The 26,072-nt window shown below is 55.2% G+C and overlaps 8 protein-coding genes across 8 annotated transcripts; 4 read left to right on the forward strand and 4 right to left on the reverse strand.

The window, feature by feature from the left end:
- Positions 1-4,002: 4,002 nt before the first annotated feature.
- LMH87_012088 (uncharacterized protein) lies at positions 4,003-5,222 on the forward strand (the record flags this gene model as incomplete). The annotated part of the gene is made up of 2 exons (XM_056201336.1): positions 4,003-4,207; positions 4,297-5,222. 2 exons carry the CDS (start codon positions 4,003-4,005, stop codon positions 5,220-5,222), a joined length of 1,131 nt encoding a protein of 376 aa, XP_056053100.1.
- A 1,317-nt stretch (positions 5,223-6,539) lies between these two features.
- LMH87_012089 (uncharacterized protein) lies at positions 6,540-7,195 on the forward strand (the record flags this gene model as incomplete). The annotated part of the gene is made up of 2 exons (XM_056201338.1): positions 6,540-6,593; positions 6,686-7,195. The coding sequence occupies 2 exons, from the start codon at positions 6,540-6,542 to the stop codon at positions 7,193-7,195; spliced, it is 564 nt and encodes a 187-aa protein (XP_056053101.1).
- A 284-nt stretch (positions 7,196-7,479) lies between these two features.
- On the reverse strand, positions 7,480-8,136 carry LMH87_012090 (uncharacterized protein; the record flags this gene model as incomplete). The annotated part of the gene is made up of 2 exons (XM_056201339.1): positions 7,480-7,923; positions 8,074-8,136. 2 exons carry the CDS (start codon positions 8,134-8,136, stop codon positions 7,480-7,482), a joined length of 507 nt encoding a protein of 168 aa, XP_056053102.1.
- Positions 8,137-9,772: 1,636 nt separating this feature from the next.
- LMH87_012091 (uncharacterized protein) lies at positions 9,773-11,315 on the forward strand (the record flags this gene model as incomplete). The annotated part of the gene is made up of 4 exons (XM_056201340.1): positions 9,773-10,075; positions 10,135-10,923; positions 11,004-11,071; positions 11,126-11,315. 4 exons carry the CDS (start codon positions 9,773-9,775, stop codon positions 11,313-11,315), a joined length of 1,350 nt encoding a protein of 449 aa, XP_056053103.1.
- Positions 11,316-14,696: 3,381 nt separating this feature from the next.
- Positions 14,697-17,148, forward strand: LMH87_012092 (uncharacterized protein; the record flags this gene model as incomplete). The annotated part of the gene is made up of 4 exons (XM_056201341.1): positions 14,697-14,735; positions 14,858-15,001; positions 15,075-15,088; positions 15,141-17,148. 4 exons carry the CDS (start codon positions 14,697-14,699, stop codon positions 17,146-17,148), a joined length of 2,205 nt encoding a protein of 734 aa, XP_056053104.1.
- A 1,257-nt stretch (positions 17,149-18,405) lies between these two features.
- LMH87_012093 (uncharacterized protein) lies at positions 18,406-22,730 on the reverse strand (the record flags this gene model as incomplete). Its single annotated transcript, XM_056201342.1, has 5 exons — positions 18,406-19,723; positions 19,773-20,210; positions 20,817-21,650; positions 21,700-22,448; positions 22,497-22,730. The coding sequence occupies 5 exons, from the start codon at positions 22,728-22,730 to the stop codon at positions 18,406-18,408; spliced, it is 3,573 nt and encodes a 1,190-aa protein (XP_056053105.1).
- A 316-nt stretch (positions 22,731-23,046) lies between these two features.
- On the reverse strand, positions 23,047-23,682 carry LMH87_012094 (uncharacterized protein; the record flags this gene model as incomplete). The annotated part of the gene is made up of 2 exons (XM_056201343.1): positions 23,047-23,536; positions 23,606-23,682. 2 exons carry the CDS (start codon positions 23,680-23,682, stop codon positions 23,047-23,049), a joined length of 567 nt encoding a protein of 188 aa, XP_056053106.1.
- A 213-nt stretch (positions 23,683-23,895) lies between these two features.
- Positions 23,896-24,540, reverse strand: LMH87_012095 (uncharacterized protein; the record flags this gene model as incomplete). Its single annotated transcript, XM_056201344.1, has 3 exons — positions 23,896-24,196; positions 24,245-24,418; positions 24,488-24,540. The coding sequence occupies 3 exons, from the start codon at positions 24,538-24,540 to the stop codon at positions 23,896-23,898; spliced, it is 528 nt and encodes a 175-aa protein (XP_056053107.1).
- Positions 24,541-26,072: the final 1,532 nt, after the last annotated feature.

The raw sequence follows: 26,072 nt of genomic DNA on the forward strand, positions 1-26,072 counted from the left end.
GAATCGTGAGTGCATGCCCACTTATACAGAGCTCCTTTCAATCGCGGCATTTCTCCCGCCCAAGCCGTAGCACAAACTGTCGCTCCTTTCAAAACTGTCTGGATATGTATACCCATCAATAGGATGGTGCACATTTGTAATCTACTAGTACGCGTACACATCCATGCCAAAATGTTTTTCATAGCCGATGTCGTCGGCTTGGCCAAGCCACATCTTGGCCAGCTCGGGGATATTTGCTCCGAACATGACACAGAAAGAGAATTGACATGCCTCCGTACTGAGTAATGCAACAGCACATCCCACGTTCGGTAGTACAGGATGCCGAGAAACCAAAAGCCGACGCGCCAGAACATGGGGCGACAGCAAGCAATACCGGGTCAGTGGCTTTTTTTTCTTTCCGGCCCGACACGGGTTTGCTGAGTCTAAAATTATAAAGCAGCGTATATGGACGTCGTGCAAACACATCTGTTACTGATAAGGGAATATTTGTGAGAGGTCCAGAAATAGTAGCCCGTGCCGGGTCAATAGTGGACAATGGCTGGAGCAAGGCCGGCGCCACCGCCGATTGTGGGCTCTGACGGCCGGCTGGTGGGAGAGGTAAATGGTTGTGCGCGCGCGCCGCGCTACAGGAAACTATTTGATTTTTTCTTTCAAGAGCATGCGTGCATGCTTCGAGATTCTGAGTCAAGTTCCATGTCTGATATTGGCCAGCCACGGCAGGCAAAAAGAGGACATAAAAAAGGAGCATAGGCGCCCCATGCGCGCCATGACAAGCAAAGAACGACCGTTGAAAAAAACGTCGTTGCAAGGTCCGCGGGCGAACTCAAACCGACAGCCACTCGCCACTACTTGCCGCTCCATGTGCTGCTCTACATGTCTCAGACAAACAGACTCGTCGTCTCTGAGGCCTGGGCGGAGACAACATTGTCGCAGGTGGTGGCGGGCGTTGTCCGTGACAGCTCCGAATACGATAGTTTTCCTGGAGTTGGAAAGGTTGTTTGGTCAGTAGGGGCACGTAAAATTACCTCGACTCTTGCAACTGTCCAGCTTTTTTTTTCCTTTGCCCGCCGTAAAGGCTCCGCCCCTTTGCAGCTGCAAAGCGCAGCCATGTTTTAGTTTCTCGGACTTGATGGTGTGCACGCACCGATTGCAACACCAGCGTAAGGCTTCTGCGCAGGAGGCATATAGGCATGGTCCTGTGATAGTTGGTTGGCCGGCGCCGCTGCTGAAACGGAGAATTGGTCCACCGTGTGAAGAGGCGTTTGCGGCTGAGAACTTTTGACTGGAGTTTTTCTGGCAACGTGTGCCTGGAACTAACAGAAGGTTCAAGCCCTCTTTCGCCACAGCATCCTTCTAGAACGGCGAATCGAAGGACCAGGTGGGTGTGGTACCTGCAGCCCCCAGCAACATTCGACGACGGGCGCTTTGGTAGTCTCTCAATCTCTCCCTGGCCTCTAGACGAGGAGGGTGTGGTGCTCCATTGGGTTTGGGGAGCAGTCTATCACCAGTCAGGAAGCTCATATTGGACAGCTGCATTTTGCATCGTGTCATCATCTCAGACCTGCATACGGTGCAACCAGAAAGTGCGGAGGTCTAATGAAGCTGCGTTGGTGGCCGAGAGGCAACAGGATTTGGATGGCCATCCCCACCGCGACTGGCCTGCCAACTGTCTTTGCCCATCGACCAAGGTGGTGATGGGGAGCGACTCCGTTCGGGCTGGTTTTGCGATGTACTGACACAACTGATGACCGCATTTCGGCCGGATTGAAGTGCGCCAAGCGGCGGCGAGTGTTTGATGCAGGTCGCTGGAGATTCCAGGTCCGCAAGTCAGTCAGTCAGTCAGTGGTGGTGGTTGGCGGGCGGTGGAAGGTGCGTTGGTGCGTTGGTGCGGACAGAGCGGATCATCCAAGGACTAGTGGAGAGCGGGCCACCGACAGGGCCAAGGGCACCAGGGCCGCTCTCCACACGGCCAAGGGCATCAACAATCTACAGGGGCAAAGGGGCACGAGGGGCGAAGGAGGGACCGCCGCGCCGCTGAAACTGGCCTGCAAGCTTCATCAAGGCGGCGGTGCCTGCATGTCTGTGTGACTTGGGAGAGCGCCACCGCTGCAGGCTGCGATGCGAGTCCAGGTTGCAGCATGCCGACAATCTCGGACAGGGCTACAGATGAGGATGCACGAGATGCCGGCAAAGCTACAGATTACAAGGCCGCCCATGGACCCCTATCCCGCAAAACCAAAAGCTAACGTATTAGGTAGGTAACTAGCCACTGGTACCGACTGAGTGTCTTCCCGCCACGGGCGAAGCCGCTCACCGACAAAAGCTCGAATTTAGCCGGCTGCGTTTGGTGGGGGTGGAGGGGGGGCATGAGAAAAAACATGTGTGTAGAGAAAAGTACTAATGAGAAAATGATGCCAGAAAAAAAAAGAACGAGAAAAAAAATGATGGAATAAAAAAATCAGGTCTGCCCTGGTGACTCGCCGGCCACAAGGTCTCAACGGGTAGAGGCCGCGGCCCGCCTCTGGTGAGCGGAGACTCATCAGGTTTAATCTCCCGGGGCAGAACATTGTCGTCATTTCATGTCGGATGCTGTACGACAGCTGCAGCAGTGAGAGTGGGCTGTCCCATGGCGGCGGTTTAAAAAAAGAATGAGTGAGACCTGGGGCTGCTGTCTGAAGCTCCAAAGGTTTCTCTGCATGGTGGTACGCGAAAAGGAAATGCGAGGCCTCAGACCAGCTTGGCTGGACAAGATGATTACCAAGATGAATGTAGGTAGTGCTCGACACCGACTCTTGGGCGCGTGGGGAGAATTGCTGTAGAGGGTGGATCGGGTGGCCTCTGATGGCAGGGCCTTTTAGTAGGTACCTAACTGGTAGGGTCATGCCTGCTTCGCTGCTGCTCGGCGGCCTGCCATCTGCTAATGAAGAGGCCTGCAGGCAGCTAGGTAGCTGTGTGGCCACCAAAACAGGCCTCGTTGTGCGCCTTTCGACTGCCATCCCATCCCTTCCCATGCCATGCAACCACCATCATCACAATGCTGTGGTCGTGCCTTACATGATCAAAACCACCACGACAGACCGCGACGGCCGCGATTGACAGGGATCCCCTCCCGCTCCATGTCACACAGCTAGCGCTGCAGCTGCAGTCCCGTCCGCTTGTACCGACGAGGAAATAGAACTGCTGGTCCTCGAGTCGTGTTCTGCTCTTTAGATTTCCAACTAACCGACCGGGCTTGCAACTAATCTGCTGGTCTGTCTGCTCCGGGGCGCCATCGTCCGTTGCGCGCGCTGGCCGCAGCAGGCCTGCCAACCTGTAGCACTTGCACTTGCACTTGCACTTGCACGTTAATAATAAGGCGCCGTGCTGCCCCTCCTTCCTGCCTCGCTCGTCCCACGCATCATCCCTCCTGGCCAACCTCGACAACGCATCCCGCCTCACTTTTACTTCTTCCACTTTTCAAAAGTACCTCCTGCACCCTTTACCTTTAGAAAACGCACAATCGCAACGTGCTTTGCTCCTTTTTCCAGCTACTCAACCGACTCTGTTGTCTGTGCAACATTATTCTCCATTGCCAGCATACACAACCGCTAGCCCTCTGGCAATCCTAGACCTGTTAGTCCCGCCAATTCCCGACACTGATTTGTCGCATAAACCGAGACTTTCGCCCTGTTGCTTGTTTCTGCCACATGACTCACAAGAAACAAACCTGATCTCTTTTGACTCTGTACCAAATTCTCTGACAGTTTTTCCTCTCCAAAATAGCCTCGACACTTTGAGCCCACTCGAGTTCCATTGTCAGCCCGCTCAGCCCCGTTTCCAATCGTACCCAGCTTCCAGAAGGAGCACGTCGGGCCAAAGCATTTCGTTTCAGTTGTGGGCATACCAGCTACTTGCTCCGCGACTCTCGTCTGCTTCGAGAGGGCCTCCTGCAACCTCCGTGCACACTGCAACCACCAGAGCACTTTTCACGACAGCCAAAAGCCGCACAGCGCCAACGACGACATGGCAGACGCCAAGCCTTCCGTCCTCATTGTAGGCGGCATGGGCTATCTCGGCCGTTTCCTCGCTCTCCACATCCACAAGAATAACCTGGCGTCCGAAGTGCGCCTCGTCGATAAGGTTTTGCCTCAGTTAGCCTGGCTGGCACCCGAATTTTCCGACGCGTGCTCCCAGGACAAGTTTGTGCAAGCAGATGCTAGCAGACCCGGTAAGCTTTGCACACCTTTGGCCCAACTGCCATTTAGCGTTTGCTCCCGCTCCCGCGCCGTTGAATGCTAACAGTCCATCGCGCTCCAGAGGGTCTTGGCAGAACATTCGATCGCGCCGACGGCAAACAATGGGACTATGTTTTCAACTGCGGTGGCGAAACGAGATACTCTCAAGAAGACGAGGTCTACAGGCTGCGATCGCTAAACCTCTCTGTCGAGCTCGGCAAGGAGGCCGCCAAGCGCAAAGTCAAGGCTTTTGTTGAGCTTAGCACTGGCATGGTCTACAAGTCGGACTCGGCACCGAGCAAAGAGGGCGATAAGATCAAGCCATGGAGCAAAATTGCCGTCTACAAATTGCAAGCCGAAGAGGAGCTGGCCAAGATAGACGGTCTCAACCTCGCCATCGTGCGACTTCCCCACGTCTACGGCCCTTATGCTTCGCAATGGGTCGCCACAGCCCTGTGCATGGCCCGCGTCTACCAGCATCTCGAGGACGAAATGAAGTGGCTGTGGACAAAGGACCTGCGCACAAATACTGTTCATGTTGAGGATGCAACTCGTGCTCTGTGGGATATCGCAGCCTGGTTCGATGCCGGCAAAAAGGGCTGGGATGCTGCCGAAATGGGCAAAGTGCCCACGTTCAACGTGGTCGACAAATCGGCCACAACACAGGGTACCATGGCCGGCATTATTGGTGAAATCTTCAAGATTGAGACTGGATTTCAAGGTCAACTAGTGAGCACGTTTGCTCGCCTCAACCTGGAAAGTGTTGTCGACGACGTCAACGACGAGGTGCTTGGACCGTGGGCAGAGTTGCTGACCGATGCCGGCATCACTCGTCCGGGACCCCTGACACCATTTATGGAAAAGGAACTTCTTAAGGACACGGACCTGAGCATGGATGGAAGCAGGCTAGACAAGCTGTTGGGATTCACGTACGAAAAACCGAAGATTACCAAGGCACTAGTGGAGGAGGTCATTGCGAGCTACAAGAAGATGAACTGGTGGCCGTAGTTGCTGTGACGCATGGCAGGAACTCCATTTAGCGGCATTGCGTTTACATATCTACGGGGAATGCACAGGAACATTCAGAATAATGACGGACGAGGGTACTTTAGGAGCTGCGGTAACTGCTGAAGCAGTGGTGGCTGGTGAGCGTGGCAGCAGTGTATAATTAGAATATATCCTGAGACGAGCAAGCCAATTATGAGCACTTTGCAGATGAAACGAGCAGTCCAGGATGTCGTCTGATGTGTCTGTGGTTCGGGTCGATAATGGTTTCAAGACGGGTATTATTCCCAGGTACTCATCTTCTGCCGGTCATCAGCCGAGACCAGCGCGAGCTGCACCAGCGCAAGGATGACCCGACCGACAGGGCAAGGAGCATGCGGCCGAAGTGGTGGTGGTAACGGCCAGATGAACCGACCCCAGATGAGGCCGTGGCAAAGATGTCTAGGTCTATTTGAGTGTTGAAGAGAAAGCAATCCGAGAAGGTTGGGGGGAACAATGCATCAGCACAAGGTAGATCTATCCTACGCTATACGGGAACGGAGTAGGAGAGCCATGGCGGGAACGGAGAGGGGCCAGAGCTGGCGAGCGATCAAGGTAAATACTTGTACTTATTATGGCAGGCAGGATGCGGAAGTATGTCGACCGTACGAGCGAGCTGGCCTGATCTTGGTCTGGTTTAGGGTTTAGCGTCCCAGCGGAGACGGGTAGTTGATTGAATTGCAACGTCAGAGTCGCAAAGAGAAAACGGGGACGAGTCTCACCAGCCGCCCATCTCGGACGTGGTCCCGTTCTACTTGGAATGGAATCGGGAATCATTACGGGGCGGGAGGGGTGCGGTACAAGTTTGCGCCGCGTAGTCTCGCAACTTCCTTTCGGAGGTGGCTGCTCGACGACGTCGAATGAAACAAGCCGAGGCCCAGCTTGGCGCCGGAGGTGTGCGCCCCTCACCAGGCGGTCCGGCAAGGCAGGGTAAGGTAGGTACATAGGTAGGGGGCTAGCTACCGCACGGAGTAGTGAGGGGAAGCTTAGCGGCGGAGGCGACGCGGGGTTGTTGTGTGGTTTGTGCTTGTTCATTTTTACGTCCATGACTGCTACCTAATTAAACTACCCTTTAAAAATCCGAGCCTTGTCCCTTTTTCTCTTCTGTTTCCCTGCATTCTAGACCTCTGGCTCCTTGCGACCCGAGCATTTGATATCCAAACTTCTGTTGCGACAGACCTCGAGTATCCAAGCTGTGCCGTGATATCCTCTTATCTGTTCTACCCCGCTATATACTACATCAGCTTCCAAGGACGTTTGAAAACGCACACAGTCGCAATCATGGCCGCCCCTCCTGAGAAGACGATGAAGAACCTCACTGGCAAGTGGAATGTGGTACGTCTCCCCCCTCCACCTTGGATTACCCTTTCGCGAAAGTCTTCTTTTGTGTCAAAACCAAGAACAAGATGCTCAAGAACCAAAAACAGAACTACAAGTACTCCGACTCGAGCGAGCCCGGCCTCATCATCCAGGGCATCAGCTACCTCGTGCGCAAGGGCATCCTGGCGGCGACCCTCACGCTCGAGACGAACCAGTACGAGGCGGCGCCCAACCCGCCCAACGAGGCCGAGCCCGAGTGCTGGCACATTGACATTGTGCAGTCGGCGTCGGGCATGAGCACCGAGGAGCGCCGCTGCCTCGATGACACCTTCCGCCAGCACTCGGACTGGCTCTTTGGCAACGTGCGCGGGCGGTCGGCGTGGATCGGCGTCGAGGATATCGAGGACGCGTACCTGAAGAACGGGTGGCTGGTCGAGGGCGAGGGCGGCAAGAACCTGATCCTGTCGCACGCCGAGTCCGAGGACTACGGCTGGACGGCGGACCAGATCTGGGGCTTCCAGGAGGTCGATGGCGAGAGGCGCCACTGCCGCAACATTGTGATTACAAAGGGCGACCAGCGCGCCGAGTTTCGCTTCGTGTATGACTATGAGGAGTAGTGTAGGGACCAAGGGGGAAACGGCAGTTGGTTTTTTTTATAGGTGGAGGGGGTCGTGGCAGGATTTGGAACGGCCAATGGTTGATGTCGGGAAATTGCACAGCTGATACCTATGTTTGTTCAAGATGGTAGATGCGGGTACCACGACCCTCATTGCTCATGTTCTCGCTATATACATTCCTAGAGGAATTTTTTCTTTCGCCATCCTCTTGCCCCCTCTCAATAATATGCACTGTAAACCCCTCCTTTTTTTTCGCATTCAGCATGTTCCCCTCTCAGCCTCCATCACGCGGGCCGTCTCTTGACAAACTCCTCCAGGTCCTGCACCGTCGCCACGCCCAGCACGAACCGTCTATTCTCGTCCGTCACGACCGCAAACTCCTGCGCCCACTCCCCACCGGCTCCAGCGCCGGCACCACCATCGCCGCCCCTGAAGAACGACTCGAGCTCCTCCAGCGGCGTCTGCATCGTGATGACGCGGTACGTGCGCCCCCTGCGCTGGAACCGCGTCATGGCCGCCGACAGGGGATCCTCGGCCTGCACCCTCCGCGCGTCGAGCTGCGCCTGCAGGTGCGGGATGGCAATATAGCCGAGCAGCGCGCGCGTCTCGCCGTCGACAATGGTCAGGTGCGTGTAGTCGCGCTCAAACGCGGACAGCAGGGCGAGGGAGATGCTGTCGGACGGGTTGAGGGACAGCGCGGCCGGGGGGTCGAGGTCTTCGACGGTGGCCTAGAGGAAGCAACGCATGTCAGTAGTGGTTACGGGGGGGCAGAGCCATGGGGAGCCGTCGGTGGGCGGGCGGGCAAGGAAATGGGGGGCTTGGAAGCGGTGGTTTGGGTAAAGCTTTTTCTTCTTCGAGCTTCTGGTTTGGAGACATACCCCGCGGTAACGCGCCGCCCACTGCGATGAGGACTTGCCACTGGCGGCAGCTTGTGTAGCCATGGTGACAATGAAATATGTGAGGTCGGCGATTCGAGAGAGCGGTCGTTTGGGTGGCTAGGCGCAGAGTGCGGCTCGTCAAGCTCGTTTGAGGGGATATGAAATTGTTGGAAATCCATCCATGTCGCCCCGCCACTGTCGCAATAATTTGACGTAGGTGGGGCGCGCCATGTCACTTTGCCGATGCAGGTATAGGAACGGTTTCCCGCGATTTTGTCAATGAATGTGAAATTTATGGATATTCATGAATGGTTGAAGAAGTACCTATTTGAATCACGGCATCACTCCTTTGTAGCAGGTACAACGTATCAAGGCTCAAATGAGGCGCACCCATCTAACCTCGTGGTTCACGATAGCCACTCTACAGTCTCCTCATTTCTGCGCTTGCTTGGACACCAGCTTGACACTCCAGTTCTCTAGTCAATAGACTTTAGCCATTCACGGAGACTGTGACAACAAGCATCCACCGACAGCCTTGTCGGGTTGCTGCTACACATGGAGCTGTCCACCCACGGTGCACGATCCACAGCCTCCAAACGTAGTGGAAGCAGAGCCTCTGCAAATGCTCAATGAACGAATTCAAGTCACCGCCAATGAGTCACGATCCATGTAATCTCCTCTATAGAGCCGGCCTCTTTCTTGAAATAAGCAGCTCCAGAGAGCCTGCCGGCCGGCAGCACCGCAAGCTCTCGGCGGCGGTCGGAGCCCACCCGGGCGTGTCCGGCGCGCCCCGCCCCACAGGAGCTCCGTACCTGGTAGAACGCAAATGGCCTCGTGAGCAGTCAGAGCTCTATACTCTGGGGCTGTACGAGAGACATGTCAGGGATTCTGTCGAGTGTATCCAGCTGGCTGAAGCAGACTCATTGCACAAGGTGCAGATGGAACGTAGCGAAAGAAAGGCGCAAGGCATAAGCTGGCACCGCGCGTGATGGGTGTCGAAATGACGCCTCCGGCCATGCAAATCGACGCGAGACGAAACAACTCATCAACTATCGTAAAATGCAGTGAGGCCATCTCCAGAAAGCAAAAGATACCAAAGCCAAGCAAATTATACCCACCGGCGCTGACTATGCGGCGCAAGTGACTAGTCGTTGATGTCACAAATATCAGGCATGTATACCTACAACTCCTTCTCAGGTGTGTGTGTTGCCCGGGCGCTACCAGGCTCCTTAACTCCGGGCGGCGCGCCTGACTTTTAGGATTGCTGGCGACAACCTATGCAACCTTTTCTACATTGTCGTCCTGTAGCTTGCATCTTCTGCATTGAATTTTACTTTCGACGCATGTTCTTCGTCAGCCATCTACAAGGCGCAATTTGACACCCATATTGCCCAGCCCCCCGCCTCGTCGACCAGCATCGCGACGTCACTTGAGCCTCAAAAGCTCTGGCCTCAGCATCCGTACAGAGGCAAGACAGACCCCCCCAGCCTGTTGCGCTTCTCCACAAAACTCCTCCTCCCGCTCTTACAGGTTTCCTCTCCTCGGGCGGTATTTATTTATTCATTTTCCCATCCTCCTTTGTCAATCCTGTAGCCTACCTACCTCGCGATAGTAAATTCAATTTGTTTTGGCATTGGCCCAAAGTTCACCACTCAGTCCTTTGTTACTCTCTGTCCTCTTTTTTTCTGACTCTGAAACTATGGTGTCCTACTACCCTTCCATGGACGCCGTCCAGGGCCGCGCCAGATACACATCCCCGCCCATGGCGACTGGCCTCGCGCCGCGGTACGGCAAGCCGACGCCGTACCAGGCCCGGCCGGAGCTGTACGGCGCCTTTTCCGTCGTCGACGACGCCAAGGACAAGGCGAAGCAGCTGAGCGCCGAGGCGCAAAAGGAGTTTGACAAGGCCGTGGTCAAGGCCAAGCCCGCCGCCGCGGGCAAGATGGAGCTCTACTCGGGCTCGTACTATGCCGCCTGCACCTTTGGCGGTCTGCTCGCCTGTGTAAGCAACGTCTCCAACTGCCCGCATGGCTCCGACTAACACGCGACGAACCCCCAAAGGGCCTCACCCACGCCGCCGTCACGCCCCTCGACCTCGTCAAGACCCGCCGCCAGGTCGACGCCAAGCTCTACACGAGCAACGTCCAGGCGTGGAGCAAAATCTTCCGCGCCGAGGGCGTCCGCGGCATCTTCACCGGCTGGTCCCCGACGCTGCTCGGCTACTCGGCCCAGGGCGCCTTCAAGTACGGCTGGTACGAGTACTTCAAGAAGACCTACGCCGACCTCGCGGGGCCCGAGGCCGCCGCCAAGTACAAGACGGGCCTCTACCTCGCCGCGTCCGCGTCGGCCGAGTTCCTCGCCGACATTGCGCTCTGCCCCTTTGAGGCCGTCAAGGTCCGCGCCCAGGGCACCATCCCGAACCCGTACAAGGGCACCTTTGACGGCATCAGCCAGATCGTGGCCAAGGAGGGCACCGCCGGGCTGTACAAGGGCATCTACCCGCTCTGGGGCCGCCAGATCCCCTACACCATGATGAAGTTTGCCTCGTTCGAGACGATTGTCGAGATGATGTACGCGCGCCTGCCCGGCTCCAAGGCCGACTACTCCAAGGCCGCGCAGACGGGCGTCTCCTTCTCCGCGGGCTACCTCGCGGGCATCCTCTGCGCCATTGTCTCGCACCCGGCCGACGTCATGGTCAGCAAGCTCAACTCGAACCGCGGTCCGGGTGAGGCCGTCGGCAGCGCCGTCGGTCGCATCTACAAGGACATTGGCTTCGGCGGTCTCTGGAACGGCCTCCCGGTGCGCATCGTCATGATTGGCACGCTGACGGGTCTGCAGTGGATGATCTATGTAAGTGTTTTCTTCTCCTTTCTTTTTCGTGGCTACTCAGGTGGGATGGGATTGAGGTGTTGGCTAACACGAAAACGCAGGACTACTTCAAGATCTTCATGGGTTTCCCCACCACCGGAGGCGCTGCTCCCCCCGGCGAGGAGAAGAAGTAAGTGGAAGTCTTCACCGTCACTCTCTCAAACCTTGTACTTGTTAGTCCTAGATTGTTGTCCGGAATACTTCAACACGAGTTCCTTTGTTGCAACGCCATGATTACGAGCTTGTTCTGTGATTTTGTATTCATTCTCGGATTTGCAGCAAAATGCTCGCCGGAAAGTGGTGAGGACGTAGACTGGACGAAGGCGAGCATGCTTGATACGGCGCTGCAGTATCATACTCGATGCCTTCCTTAATCACACGCAAGCTCAGTGTGGTTACGTTTTCCAACTCCTCAGAGCTCGGGGAACCAAGGTTGTACGATGATCGTCTCGGTGCCGAACAAAAAATACTCCATGGACTCTTATGGTCTGGCAATTCGTCGCGCAATTCCAAATATGTTGTAAAAAATCGAGCTTTGATCTCCTGCGAGTCGGTCTCGAAACCTACCTATAAGAAGGCTGACGTGAAAGCCAACATCAAAGTCGAGTCGCTGATGGACTTGTCTCTCACTGGCCGTTTCTCATTTTCGTCAACACCACGCATCTATGCAAGGCTCCCCGACGTCGGAATACCTCAGGGCGGCGGCCGGCACATTTCACACGACCTTGCTTGGGGCTCCCAGCTTCTCGAAGTGCTAGATACAGCACCTCCAGTCGCGCTCTAGACATCAGCCATGCAAAATTCCACCCTCTTTTGTTCAGCATGCGATCCTGTACGTGAAATGTTTCTTGTCTGCAGCTTTTCGAGACGTGTTCATGAAGTGGTTTGCCGCCACGACTGAACGCTCGTAAATTCGTCCAATCTACCAAGTACCCCGGTTTGAGAGTCGATATAGGATCGTTGCGGCCCTAAGGCTACTTATGCTTATAAAGAGTGTGATACGCGACTAGCGGCCATGTGATCCTCAACCGTGCCCTCTGATGCGCCGTTGGCCTCAGCCACGACCGACACACAGCTAGAGAACTCTACTCACATCAAGGTGCAAGCTGTCCGCGAGACACTCTCAGTGTATGTCGATGGCGTGTGCCCCAAAGATAGTCCGCAGGGAGCCGATATTCCCGGCTGGGTTAAAGTGTGTACGAATTTATAGACCTAGCGCACCATTTGGCTGTATTATTATCACTCCCGTGGCGGGCGAGTTGGGGATTATTCTAATTCCCGACCCCCAAAACTTGGCAGCTCGCCGGATTGGCTAGCGCACAAGGGTGCAATCCACCACCGACGTCGATGGCTTCGACAGTGCGGGAGGAAGGGCCGAATCAGTTGTGCAACGCATTTGAGCCGATATGCTGGGTAACACGTTGGGTCAACCTTTTCCGCGGCAAGGTTGGGTCTTGCATCTGATATATCATAGATAAGACGCCGTGTTTTAACAAAGACAATGGCGCCATGGGAGACGTTTGACGCATGGCACCACCCCACTGTGGTTTGCGTACGCTACCGAGACGCCGCGCGGGGTTTCCAGGCTGTGTGCTCTCGCAGCTGCCTGTTTCGACGACAAAGACCGGAGTTCGTTATCTGGAGGATGCCAGTAGCTCCAATGCTAGAGCTCAGTCTGGCGGCCACAGGCTACGTGGAGCGTGATCAGCGAGGACCCTGCAGAGGGCGTCTTCCGGGTAACTGGCAAAGCAAGCTTGTGGCGAACATGGGCAGTGGTGCGACTCTGAGCAGGCTGCAAGACGGGCGGCCACTAGGTAGGCAGCTAATATATCATCCAGTTTGCCTCGTATCGAGCTGTTAGCAAGGCGGGGACTCGAATCGGTCTGCAAGCGCCGTTGCGACGCTAGCTAGCGAATGGGTGCACGAGCCGGCGTATGGAGGACAAGAGTGAGAATCAGGCTGGGGTGAGGAGAATATGGCGTGGCAAACCAGTATGGCTTCCAGAGTCTTGTCGCTCCGTTTGCAAGCCGCAATGGTGGTATTCTCGTCGTAGGCTGACGACGGTAGCAGCCTGTCCAAGGCAGTAAGCCAGCATGGGTAGATGCACGTCATTAGTGTCTAGGACGAGCAGATGGAGGCTGGAGCGCTGGCAAGGTGGCATTGCAGTACGGCTGGGCTAGCGGCTGGGAAGCGTTGGGGCTGAATCGGAGGTGTGGTGAAGGGTGGATGGCTGGATGGCTGGATGGCTGAATGGATGAATGGATGGATGGATGGATGGCAAATGGGTCGATGGCATGGAAAGGTGGGTGGTGTGAGAACAAAGGATAAGCCGAGCCAAGAGAAGCAGTGCAGTAGAAAGTGCCTGAGCGATGAATTGCTAGTGCCCCGCATTGGTGTAGAGGGATTCATTTATTGCTGTCAGCTGGCTATTTATTCCCTGCGGCAGTGGATGTGGTACTGGCAGTGGCAGCGCAAGCCTTGATCCCTCAGGTAGGTACCTAGATAAGCTGACAATGGTATTGATGCAGTTGCGATTCGTCCCAGACATTGCAACGTCACGCTAGATAGATTCTGAAAGGGGGTCTGGAAGCTGGCAACCGGGGTCGCAAGATGGCGCATGCTGGGGCAGGCAAACAAGAAAGTCATGCACCGGTTACCTTACATATCAAGCGACTGATCTTGCTCGTCCATTGGTACCTATATTACCTGACCAGTATTAGTGCTTGCAGTCGATGCCGCTGTAGCCTGTAGGCGCCCCCACTCGCCACGAGTTTTGATGAGTGACGCTTGCGCCGGTGGCCGCTAACACAGCGGGTGTCCACTTGTTGCAGCACAGACAAAGCCCCAGAGGCACGTCTTCGGCTCCCCAGTGGCTTGCGCTCCGGACCAGGTTCCCCCACCGGCTCGCCTGTGGTTCCCCTGTACCTTAGAAGCCTACGTACCTACCAACAGGCAACCTGTCTGTTTCGCCGCCCCCTTCGTCCCCTCGTCCCCTGCAAAAGTCCCCCAGAAGTCCCCAGTCTACCGCCAAACTAGCCTGTACTAACAATTATGCACCCCTCAAACCCCCATTCCCCATCCAATAGCGGCCTTTGGCGCTCCTTCCCTCCAGCGCCCGCAGCCGTTTTGTTGGTCTGCTGGCCTTTCAATCCTCAGCTGCCTCCCCATGCGCGGCTCGTTTCTGCATCTTCCGTTCTGTGAATAGCCTCTCTGTCTGATACCTGCTCAGCTGTTGATTCTTCTTGAGCGACTTTTTCTTGGCTCTCCTTCTTGTGCGCCTTGGCTATTCAGGCACACCCCGGCCCGACTGGAGCAGCACCCTAACCCAAGCCACAGCCACCAAACACTTGCCCTGTCCACAGCCTCAGCCCGCCTAGACCTGCTGCCAGAAGAAGCCTTCCTTCGCCGCCGCGCACCCCCCAACGAGGCCCAGCTTCCAGCCGCCTCCGCATTTCCAACTCCGCTCACCACGCTCCCATCCTCGCTGACCAAACAAGACAAATTTACCACTTCATCCCGCTTCTGCACACGCTTGCCATTCTCTCTCCCGACCAGCCTGCGAATGACCACCCCCTCCCGACAATTGTCCACGTCCTAGAGCGGGATCTGCGAGCTGCTCGCTGTCAGCCTCGCCTCGCCTCGCCCCAGCTGAGGCTCTTCTCGCCCACCACCACGCACCACCACGTCTCCCCGCAGACTCGCCCTTGTTACTTGCCTCTCACCGACGCTGTGCGCCCTCGCGCTCCGTCGCCGTCATGCCTAGCCTCTTCAACAAAATCAAGGGCTCTGGAAATGTACGTTTGTCCTCTTCCGCCGCGGGATGCCAGCCCCGGCTGCCCCAATCCTGCATGCGCTATTGCGGGTCGAAGCGTCACCATCACCAAGTCGCCCAGCGCTGACAATGATGCCTCACTAGCCCTCCACGACACCCGCCGCCAAAGACGCCCCTGCCAAGAAGAAGGATGATATTACGACAGAAGTCACTCCGCTGGAGAAGATGCTCCAAAACGCTGGCGCTCTTACACAAGACGGCCGCGACAGATTCCTCGGCTTCGAGAACGTGAGTAGATCGGATCTGAGACAGCATGTCACCACCAATCCTCTAGCAAACAAGCTAACCTCTGCCACGATAGTTTGGAAATACTTGGTAAACAGGACCACCGCTCGATGCCAATACGCACACTACTAACACTGTATAGCTACTGCAACTCCATCGTCCAGGCCCTTTTTCACTCCGATCAATTCCGCGAAGGCGTCCTAAACTATCCATCTCTATCCCCGACGGATACCCCGAACGGCATCCCATACAAGCCAAATGTCACGATTCGACCGCCTGTTGCACCCACTACGCCCGCAACGCCGCAGAAGCAGCCCAAGCTCTCCACATCTCAAGTCCTGAAGCAGCGCCAGGCTATCAACTCGGGTCAGCCTATTCCCGGTCAGCAGCCCGTCAAACCAGAGGACAAACCCGACACGCCTGAATACAAGAAGAAGCAGGCCATGCTCAAAGGGCCCATTCTCGAGCTCGCCCAAGAAAACCGTGTGCCCTTTGGCATGGACGAATGCACATTTACCGGCCTCAAGGACATTTTCATGGCCGTCACGCAAAGTAACTCCAGAACCGGAGTGCTAAGTCCGCAACGATTCTTAGAGATTTTTAAGCGTGACAATGAAATGTTCCAGAGCTCGAATCATCAGGACGCCCACGAGTTCTTGCGTCTCGTGCTCACAGACGTCATTGCCAGCGTCGACAATCACGCCAAGCATATCCAGGATCAGTTTGGCACAAATGGAACCGCAAATGGCGTTTCCGAATCTCTGCACAACGCTCTCTCTGTGGGGCTCCAAAATGGCTCACCGTACAACTCACCAGGTACAGGCTGGGTGCACGACGTCTTTGAAGGCGTTGTGACGTCAGAAACAAAATGTCTGACTTGCGAGACGGCGTCACAGCGAGATCAGACCTTTTTGGACTTGTCCATCGCTCTAGATGAACACACTTCTGTTACATCGTGTTTGCGCAAGTTTTCTGCCGAAGAGATGTTGTGTGAGAGGGACAAATTTCAGTGCGACCACTGCGGTGGCCTTCAGGAAGCTGAAAAACGCATGAAGGTCAAGAAACTACCGAAGGTTCTTACTCTGCATCTAAACCGTTTCAAGTACACAGAAGACTACAGTCGTGTGCAGAAGCTCTTCCACAGAGTTGTGTACCCTTATCACCTTCGCATGTTCCATACTGCCGACGAAGCGGAAGACCCAGATCGTCTCTATGAATTGTATGCTGTCATCGTCCATATCGGCGGCAACGGTTATCACGGGCATTATGTCTCCATCATCAAGACCAAGGATCGCGGCTGGCTCTTGTTTGACGATGAAATGGTCGAGCCTGTCGACAAGCACTTTGTCCGCAATTTCTTCGGCGACAGGCCTGGAATGGCCACCGCCTACCTCTTGTTCTACCAAGAAACGACCTTCGAAAAGGTTCGCGCTGAGCAGGAAGCTGAAGGGAGGGAAGAGGTCCGACTCGCCACGGAGGCCGCCAACATTGCACACGAGGAAAGCGACAAAGCAGAGGACACACCCCTATCTCGGCAGAAGACGCAACCAACGCCTGTGCTACCTGAGCAGGATCAACTGTCCAACCTCGCTCACGCCAAAACGGCGCCGGATTTGACGCCGCAGTCGCCGGTTCCGAACCAAGCATCTGTCCCTCCGACGCCCAGCATTCCTTCAGCATTAACACCTGCCAAGTCAAAGGATGAGCTGAAACGCGAGAAAAAGGAACGCGAAAGTGCCGAAAAGGCGGCTCGCCAGCAAGAAAAGGAAGATATGAAAGCCAGAGACAAGGAGATGAGAGAGTCCGAGCGACACCGTCGCGATCAAGCCATTTCATTGATTCAGGCTCGACGCCAAGAGCAGGACCAGCTAGAAAAGGTGCTGCAGGCGAGCAAAAAGTCAGCCGCCAAAGAAGACGGCGCACGGAAAAAGGAGGAGGGTAACGGTGGCGCCTTTGGTTTCCTCGACCGCTCCAAGCGCGGCAGCAAGTCGGGCAGCCGCAAGGCCTTTGGCCTATTCGGCAAGGATCGAAACGGCGATGATGCGGCGGGAGACGTAGCAGTGAACGGCGATTCGCCCGAGAAGGAAAAGACGAAAAGCCGTTTGAGCATAGGCCTGGGCCGCAAGAAGAGCACCAATCTTTTATCATAGCGCCGGAGTATTGAAGCGTTGCAGATTGATATTACTCGGTGGAAGCAAGCAGGTCATCATTCCCAAGATGATCTCTCTGTACAATTTCCTTTCTTATTTTCGCTTCACCTTTTCTAGTTTTATTTCACGAAGCTCGGTGTCTTGCCTGGTTATGTAAAAGGGCGGGCGCTGAGGAAAGACATGGCATATCTTATTGGGAGCGACGTTCTTTAATCAAATCAAGCCATCTTGGATCTTTTCAATAATCATTTATTTGTCGCGAGCTTTTTTCTCATTGTTTGGGACGCAGTTGGAGATGTTTAGCCAATTTCATGTCCTCGATTTGGCTACGTAATTGTGTCCAAACGAGTGAAGCCAAAGTGGCGCCCCGCCACATCTCACTTGGGCAAGCTCAGCACGAGAAGAAAAAAAAACGACAAATACGTCGCAGTTTGAGTCGTAGAGCCAGGCCTTGAAAGAGCAATTACGTGATTAAAGTCTTGGTCCAATTTCAGAATTTAGTCAAAAGAAAAATGTAAGATCAATCCAAAAAGAAAATGCCTGGACTAACCGCGGATTGAACGCGGGACCTTTCCGAGTACACGCTTGGACATGCGAACGGAAAATCATACCACTAGACCATTAGCCCGCAACATAGATGTCAGCTGATCCTTTATCTCACTTTATATAGGTCAACACATGGAACGGCATGTTGGCGAGGTGAATATGTCGAGCCAACCTCTGAGATATGACGTGGAAGCTATGTTTGGGGAGCAGGAGGGCGACGTGCTAGGGTCGATTACTTTTTCGAAGAAGATGTGTTCAGAGCATCGATTCTCTAGTAACGATTATGGTAGCCATCATGGAATAGGCAAACGCTGAGGCTCTAATTGTACGAGGCTCAAAAATAGGTAGGTATATAGCGAAATAGTAGCAGGTGGTAATCGGAGAATCGAGAGCAAAGACAAGAGTTCTCTTGCTCACAGTGCAGCCTTGAGGTTCAGACAGGACGGTGTGGGATTCTTATAGTGATTCGGTGTAATGTTGATGCTCATTTTTCTCGAGTCCTCAATGTTCTCGTTACATTGTCTTTCTTCAGACCTTTCAACTTCTGTGTTTTTCCCAAATCTTTTTTTCTGCGCAGTAGCTGGCCGTCAACTCGGTCCCAAGACTAGCCACGCACACTCTTGGTTTTCCTTTCCTCTCTGACAAGACTACTTGAACAACGGAGTTTTTGAAGAAGAAGAAAAATCTTCGGCCCACCAAAAAGAGCTGCATTTACGATACAAACATCCTCAGAAGTGCCTCCTTGTCTGCACTCGCATCCACCATCTTTGTGAACGCGCCGTTGGCCCTATACAGCGCCGCCGGCGAGCCGCTCTCCACCAGCCGCCCGTCGTCCAGGACCAGCAGCCGGTCAAAGTCGGCGACCGTCGCGAGCCGGTGCGCCACGACGAGGAGCGTCGTCGCCGTCATCTCGCGGAGCGCGCGCTGAATGGCGGCGTCGGCGTCGGCGTCGACGGCGCTCGTGGCCTCGTCCATGACGACGATGCGGCGGCGCGCGAGCACGGCCTGCGCGAGGCGCAGCATCTGACGCTGGCCCTGGGAGAGGTTCAGGCCGCCGCGGCTGATGCCAAAGGACAGCTCTGCAGCGACGGCGGCGGCCGCCTTGGACGATGCGCTGCCTTGTGGCGCGGTGGAGAAGCACATCTTGGAGAGCACGGCTTGGATCTCGTCATCGGAGTGCGTGCCCGCTGGGTCGACCACGTGCCGCAGTGTGCCGCTGAATAGGTATGGATCTTGAGAGATGACAGAGAGGCTTCTGCGCAGCTGCTTCAGGTTGAGATTCGCCAAGTCGACTCCGTCAATCGCGATGCGGCCCTGCATGTGCAAGTGTCGCGTCAGTGCCAAAACGAGCGACGACTTGCCCGCGCCGGTCCGTCCCACGATACCAACCCGCTCCGCTGCCTTGACCGAGAACGAAACCTGCTTGAGCACACAGCTGCTGCCAAGATCCGCCTCGTAGCCTGCAGTCAGGTCGGAGACTTGCAGCGCGCCCCTTGGCGGCCAGCCGTCGGGCACCGCCGCTCCGTCCATCTTCTCCGCGGGCAGGTTCGCGTACTCATCCACGCGGGCCACGCTGGCCATGTCTCCTTGAACGTCCACCAGCCGCTTCAGGAGCCGTGACGTGACGGCGCTAAACTTGTTGGCAAACAAGAGCGCGACGCCCGTGGGGCCCGCGTCGGCATGCGTCAGCACCGCGCCCACCGCGATGCTCGTTACGAACAGCGCGCTGACGGCCTCGAGCTGGACATCGAGCATGACCTTGCAGAGGCTCGTATACCACCAGTAGCGGATGCGGTCGTCGATGCGCGCGTATGCATCATGCAGAAAGTAGTCGCGCATGCTGAACGTGCGCAGCGTGAGCAGCGCGTCGTGCTGCTGCAAATCGGACAGCCGCTGGTACATGGCCGAGGTGCCGGCCCGGCTCAGCTGCTGCAGCTTCTTCGTTGCCGGCATCAAGTTTCGCGTAATCTTGTAATAGATAAAGCCCAAGAGAAGTGTGCTGATGGTTTCGTAGCCGGAAATGGAAGCACTGCCTATATCAGTTAAAGTCTATGCACACACGAAGCCGGCGAGCCTACCTGGTGAACAGTATCATCAACAAGTCCGTTCCGCATCGTAGAGCATCGACAATGTCTTCGGGTACTTTTCTGTCCAGATCCTCTACATCAGAGGCCAGTCTAGATGTAATCTCTCCTCTTGAGGTTCGTTCTAGCCACTGCAGTGGTGAATGAAAGACCCCGAGCAGTGCCGCATCTGCCATCGGTCGCGACGCGCGAAGCCCAAGATGCAGGGAAAGATAGATGGTGACAGCACCCACTACACTGCCCACGATAGAGATCCAGAGATATACACCTCCGAAATGCGCAGCGTCTGATCCTGCGTAGCTGTCGGCTTTGCCCAACGTCTCGTAGCGAGCTGTCCACTTTTGCAGCCAGCGAGTGCGCGAGTATCCCAGAGCTGTCGATAGAATAAGTGTCGCTAAGGCAGAAGTAGCAAATCTAGCGCCCCCAATAGCCCTATAATAAGTTGCATAAGGATTTGAAGAAGCAGTCTTCGGAGCGGCCTTGCTTTTGCACTCTTGCATCGGCTGTAGTTGGGCCTGTTGCGGCTCTGTCATCTGAGTTTTTTCTCCCGTAACAGCTTCGGGATTCTGTATATCCAACCTGATAGTTTTGGTAGCTCGGCCATCTTTGAGAGTCACAATCATTGCGGCTTTCTGCGCGCAGTGCGCCGGGTGGTGGGTTGCCAGAATCCTTGTCCGGCCCTGGGCAAGCGTTCCGCACAGGGCTTCGTCCACAAGCCATTCCCGCACTTGCGCGTCCACCGCCGAGAGTATATCATCAAGTATAATAGTCTTTGCCTGAGAATAGAGTGCTCGGGCGAGTGCAATGCGCCATCTCTGTCCACCACTCAAGGAGATTCCCTTTGTTCCAATTACGGTACTGTCTCCATCATTTAGTGTCTCCAGATCGGTTTCAAGAGCGCAGCAGTGAATGACTGCTTCGTAGCGTCCTTTGTCAAAAGGTAGCCCGAAAACCACATTATTTCGTATAGTCGTGTTATCCATCCACGGTGATTGCGTCACGATTGCCAAATTCTGACCGCACTGCTCTGGACTATACCGTCCTCCGAGCCCGATGTCCTGTGGTATTGGCGCCCGTAAATCTCCAGAGAGAAGCGCCGCCTCACCCGCAATTGCAGTCAGAAGGAGACTCTTCCCCGAAGCTGTATCTCCAGTGATCACGCTTAGTTGGCCACTGGGAAAGTCTAGCGATGCCTTGAGCTCAAACTGTTCTTGCGCATGAGCGTCTTTGTTCCACGCCATAACCGCCTCTTTCAGCGAGATCTCATCGGCCACAGTTTCGGTCGTCTTTTGCGCTTCAGAAGCGGCAAAGTGACTGTGCAGCCTTTGCAATGCATTCCACCCCTCCACCCAATACGATACCTGATAAGGCAACGAAGCAAGTCTAAGCTGCAGATCTTGAAACAGGCTTAGAAATGTAAATGCAACAGCTGCTGTCAGCTTCTGGCCTTTGAGGGCGCACAGATAGAGTGGAATCCCCGCAAGTACAGCGGAAACGACGGCATTGTTCAATGTGGAGGCGCAGGTGATGAGAGAATTCTTATACCGCAGCTTCAGCTCCTTACTGCGGTTCTCTGATATTTTTCTCATCCACTCATCTTCGGAAGCAGAGAGCTTTATCTGGCGAATTGACAAGAGTGCGTCGGCAAGCACAATGCCACTCTCTCGGCGCTGCTCAGTCAGCTCAGCCTGGAGCTGGTGGTGTTTCTGTGTGATCTTCGCGCCTATGCCCATGAGGAGTATTGTTAGACTCAACGTGAGCGCCAAAATTTGCCACCCAATCAATCTACTGAGGAAGTAAACTGTCGTAATCAGCTTCATAACAACGCTAGGTAGAGTGTGGGAGTTGGTGACAACCATAGAGGCCCTCGCTCTGCGATCATTAGTACACTCCGCCTTCAACAAAGAGAGGCGGATCATACCCATCCATTCGCATGTGGGCAAAAATTGACGGTTCGGGCTTGCCTTTGGAAGGTTTGGCGCTCATCACGTTGGGCATTCGTAGGGACTTGTCGCATATCAACGCCATCAGTATGGTCTGCACAGGGTACAGAAGCTGGGAATCCATCATCCAGCTTGAAGCAGGCCCGAGCCAGGCATTAATTAGTTTGCAGCCCCCCAAAGCAATTGCCAAATAGAAGCCACGCGACGAGTCGGACGAGGCTGTTCCGAGGTGCTCAAGCAACTTATATGTGATGTATTTCGGTACAACGGATGCAACAGAGCGAATAATTGTGATAAACCATTGCAAAATTATAGGCCGAATAAATCGTTGCAGGAGTGATCTTCCCAGCGTCGCGGCACGATCTCTGCACTCGGCATAGCAACTGGCAACTGTAGCTGTTCGCATCGAAGCGGGGAGCACAGGAAGATTGGCACACTTGTCGTCGAATGAGCTCGCAGCCCAGGTAAAGCTGATCCTTTCCAAAATGGACGCAGTCGCTTGACGATCAACTAACTTCCCGTCAATGTACTGATCTGCTGACCGCGGAACGGAAAGATGCGCGCCGAGAAGCAACAGGGCGACCAGTCCTTGTGCAATGGAAGCGTCGCCACAGTACAACGACACCATGTACGCAGCACTCATGATCGCTCCGATAGCGCTTGCTTTGAACCGCATCTTGTAGCTCTTCTCGGCCAGTACAGTTCCAGATTGAGAAGCAAGCATCACCTGACCAGTGTCAGCATCCGTAGGCGACCTGCGGGTAGTGGAACTAACCCAAGACATGCTGACATTCCCCAGCCAGAGGGATTCCAAGACGAAACATACTGCGGCAGCAATCCCCAACAGCAGCGCTGCGACTCGACTGTCCGTGAGCTCGGCATGGTCGAGTGAGGCACGCCGCGGCCTTAGCTTGGTCACTATACCTAGCACCCCGAGAATCGAGATCAATGTCGTCGCAAGGTTTTCTACGTCTTCTTTATGAAATCTGATGGCAGTTAAATATCCCATGTTGCGCGAAATTGTGCTACTGTCGTGTCGTGACGATAGATCACGAAGATGGCTGAGCAGCGAGTCGAGCTCCAGAGCGCTGCGTGAGGGGGGACGCTTTTGACGCCGCTACCGAGCCTCGTTTCCGGAGAGTCCAACAACCACGTGCGCAAGACAACACAGCGTCAAATATCCACGTATCAAAATTGGCTGGGTGGTTTATTTATTATTGCATAAAGATATAAATGCAAGCCGTTGACAGGAAAACAGGTCAGGTCAGCGTACCCACGCGAGCCATCGTGGGCGTCGGTCATTAACCGAATTTGAACTTGTACAATTATATAGAAATCGGCTGCGGCGCATCCGGACTCGCAGCATACGATATCCGCCCCGCCGGAAGAAAAAACAGCGCAACGACCGGCCCCCCTCTCGCCTCCGGATAATGGTGCGTGCCCGGGCCGGGCGACGTCCAGCCGGCGCCCTGCCAGCCGCTCATACCCTTGAGCTGCGCGCCGTCGGCGACGGGAATGACGCAGTTGATCTCGCCGTACGGGTGCAGGTGGTACTGGCCGCGTAGGACCTCCTCGTCGCCGCCAGCTGCCGCGCAGGGGTCCATGTAGACGGTGGTGATGCTGCAGAAGCGCGTGGCCTCGGTGGGCGGGCTGACGCGCGTGCGCCGGTAGTGCGGCCCCTGCACCTCGTCAGTGGCGACCCAGCCCTCGTCGCCGTCGAGGCCTGCGCGGATCAGGCGGGCAAAGTCATCGTAAAAGGCGTTGCCGGGGCCGTACTGGCGGTTGAGACGCTCCTCGAGATCGCGGCCCGGGGTGCTGTGCGTGCAAGGACCCGCGGATCAGCGGACGGCCGTGCCAGAGTGTGGTGGGTATGCGCCTACTTACAGATTTTCGACTTCGGATAGAAACTCTGCTACGCGTTGGATGAGTTTCTGGCAGTTTGGATGCGTACTTGAAGACATGCTGACGGAGTGATGTGCTGGTGCTGATGGCGGAACATGAGGGGTAAGCTAGAGTGCTTATAGTTCTTGAGGAAACTGAGGCTGGCTGCAATACTGATATGATTATTCACACCGGAGCAATCCAGGAAACGACTGTCAAATTCAATTTACAAACTAGCCAGACATGGTAAAATCAATCATTAATTACATCGAGCTCATCACACTTGGAAACACTTAGGCGGCCATCACGAGACCAGCAATGGCGGCAATACCGGCGAGCACATTGGCAGTTGCGACAGCAGCGGCAGCGGTAGAGGATGAACTGCCTGTCCCAGAACTCGTTGGGGAGCCAGTCGTTTGAGAGCCAGTCGTGCCACTTCCACTTGTGCCACTTCCGATGGGAGCCGTTCCGCTGGAAGTCGTTGAGTTGTGAGTGAACATTCCGGAGCTGGTTGAGTTGGTGGGGTAGGGGGACGAGTAAGTCGAGCCATCACTGTTGGTGGGCAAGGAAGTAGGCACAGGAGATGATGGAGGCCTGCTTGCATTAGCCTCATCCATACTCTATGGCTTGGTCAAAACTCACATGGTGTGCGTAGAGTGTGTAAACGGGGAGGTTAGGATTGGGAGAGTGATCTTATCCGAGCTCGTGGTGGTCGGGACGTCTGTCACGGAGACGATTGGCAAAATGGTGAGGCTTTGGGTAGGCGTGGTCTCGCCTCCAGTCTGAACAGGATTGCTGTTCATCGGAGGGGGGTCACTGTGCGGTATTGTGAGCCAAGCTGAACTGAGCTGAGCCTCTGATTTACATGGTGCCACGAGAACCTACCGAGGAGCGACGGCGCTGACCACCGCGGCAAGTGGGAGGAGGGCAAGCTTCATGGCGTTCACTGATACGGAAAGTGACTTTGAGAGCTGACCAGAATGAGAGTCTCTGTGTTGATGTGCGACGGGATGAGAAGGCGGTTTTAAAGAGAAGCTGGAAAGCTGGTTACGCGGCGCCCCGGCGATCGAGACCGTGGCGATGGCTGCGCTCCTGCCCAATTGGGATGCCCCGCTGACATGGCGCGGTGGACAGTGCGATTAGGTAAGTTTTGCCCGGAAGGAAGAATGCTCACACTGTCTTACACACAGTGAAGAGCGCCAATGCTGCTACGCTCGCTGCCTGGATACGAGATGCGCAAAGTGTAACCTGCCTTTTAGGTGTAGGATATGTTGAGCGGCGAAACATTGTGGTGATGCCTCGTGGACCGCCAAGAGTCTCTAGGAGGGCATTGGCGAAGATCTCTGGAGGAATGGGCTGTCAATTTGCAGTCATGGTCACGCCTCCGTCTCAAAACGGCTGCCAAGGACGGTCAGGACATGGCGTGCGGTCGGGCAATCTTGTTGAATTGATTGTAGTGAATTTTGCCTGGCAGCACGCCAAAACTTTGAAACCATGAGCTTTGTACGCAGCCAAGACAATTCTCTGTCCAGAGTTGTGGCATTGTTCGTAGGCCACGTCTTGGCCGCATAGCGTAGTTTATGGGTCCCGGGGCGGGACGAGCCTTGCTGGAGCTCGAGGGTGTTTATTGGAGGACCTGTGTGTTTTTTGGAATGTTTCGCTTTTTTTCTGTTGATTTTTGGACTGGCGTTTCTGGGAAGCATACTTCCACAATCGTGGGGGATTGAGAAGGACGACGCAGGTGACATCATAGGCAGCAAGTACTTGCTGGGCAGGTATCGAGTGTGGCGCAGTGGGGCTGGTGACTGAACTGCCAGACGTTTCACTACTAGTAACTAACTAGACAATGTGTCTCTGCCAGGCGCTCTTTACCAGCTGTTTGCGCGGCTGTGGCCGTGGCTGTTCTTGACCGCAACATCGAGGCTGTGTATAATGCTCGGATGAAACCTTGTGTTGCTGGCGGTAGAGCACATGAGCACCAGCTACGCCGGAGTCCGGGGCGGCCGATGGCAAGCTAGTCAGTCCGTAGGTGATAGACTGGGGATGCAGAGCGTTGAATCATGTATCCAGCCGTTGTCTCTGCCACGACGGTTAATGCCAGTTTACTAGTTGCAGCAGCAAGTCGGTACTTGCAGCAGCTAGTGGCGCAGTCATAACCTCAACTGGCGATCAAGAAACAAGGTCCAACACCACTTTAATGAATGGGTCTCTTCAATAGCATAACAACAGAGGCCATAGTACGCTTATTCCAGAGCCCATGAAATACCACAATACCTACCAGGACAGAGACCAGGGTAGGGGTACCTGTGGCCCGTGTACTCGGCCGCTATTACGCCACAGGCCGCCTGGCCAAGCACCAAACAAACCCCCGGGCAGCGGCTGCCTGTTTGCCTGTCTGCTCCGTTTAACCGTCCAGTCCACCCACTCCTCCCACTCGTGCCACTCAACTGTCCGCCCGTCATAGCTGCTG

This window comes from Akanthomyces muscarius, chromosome 4, assembly GCF_028009165.1.
Source record: "Akanthomyces muscarius strain Ve6 chromosome 4, whole genome shotgun sequence".
Lineage (NCBI taxonomy): Eukaryota > Fungi > Ascomycota > Sordariomycetes > Hypocreales > Cordycipitaceae > Akanthomyces > Akanthomyces muscarius.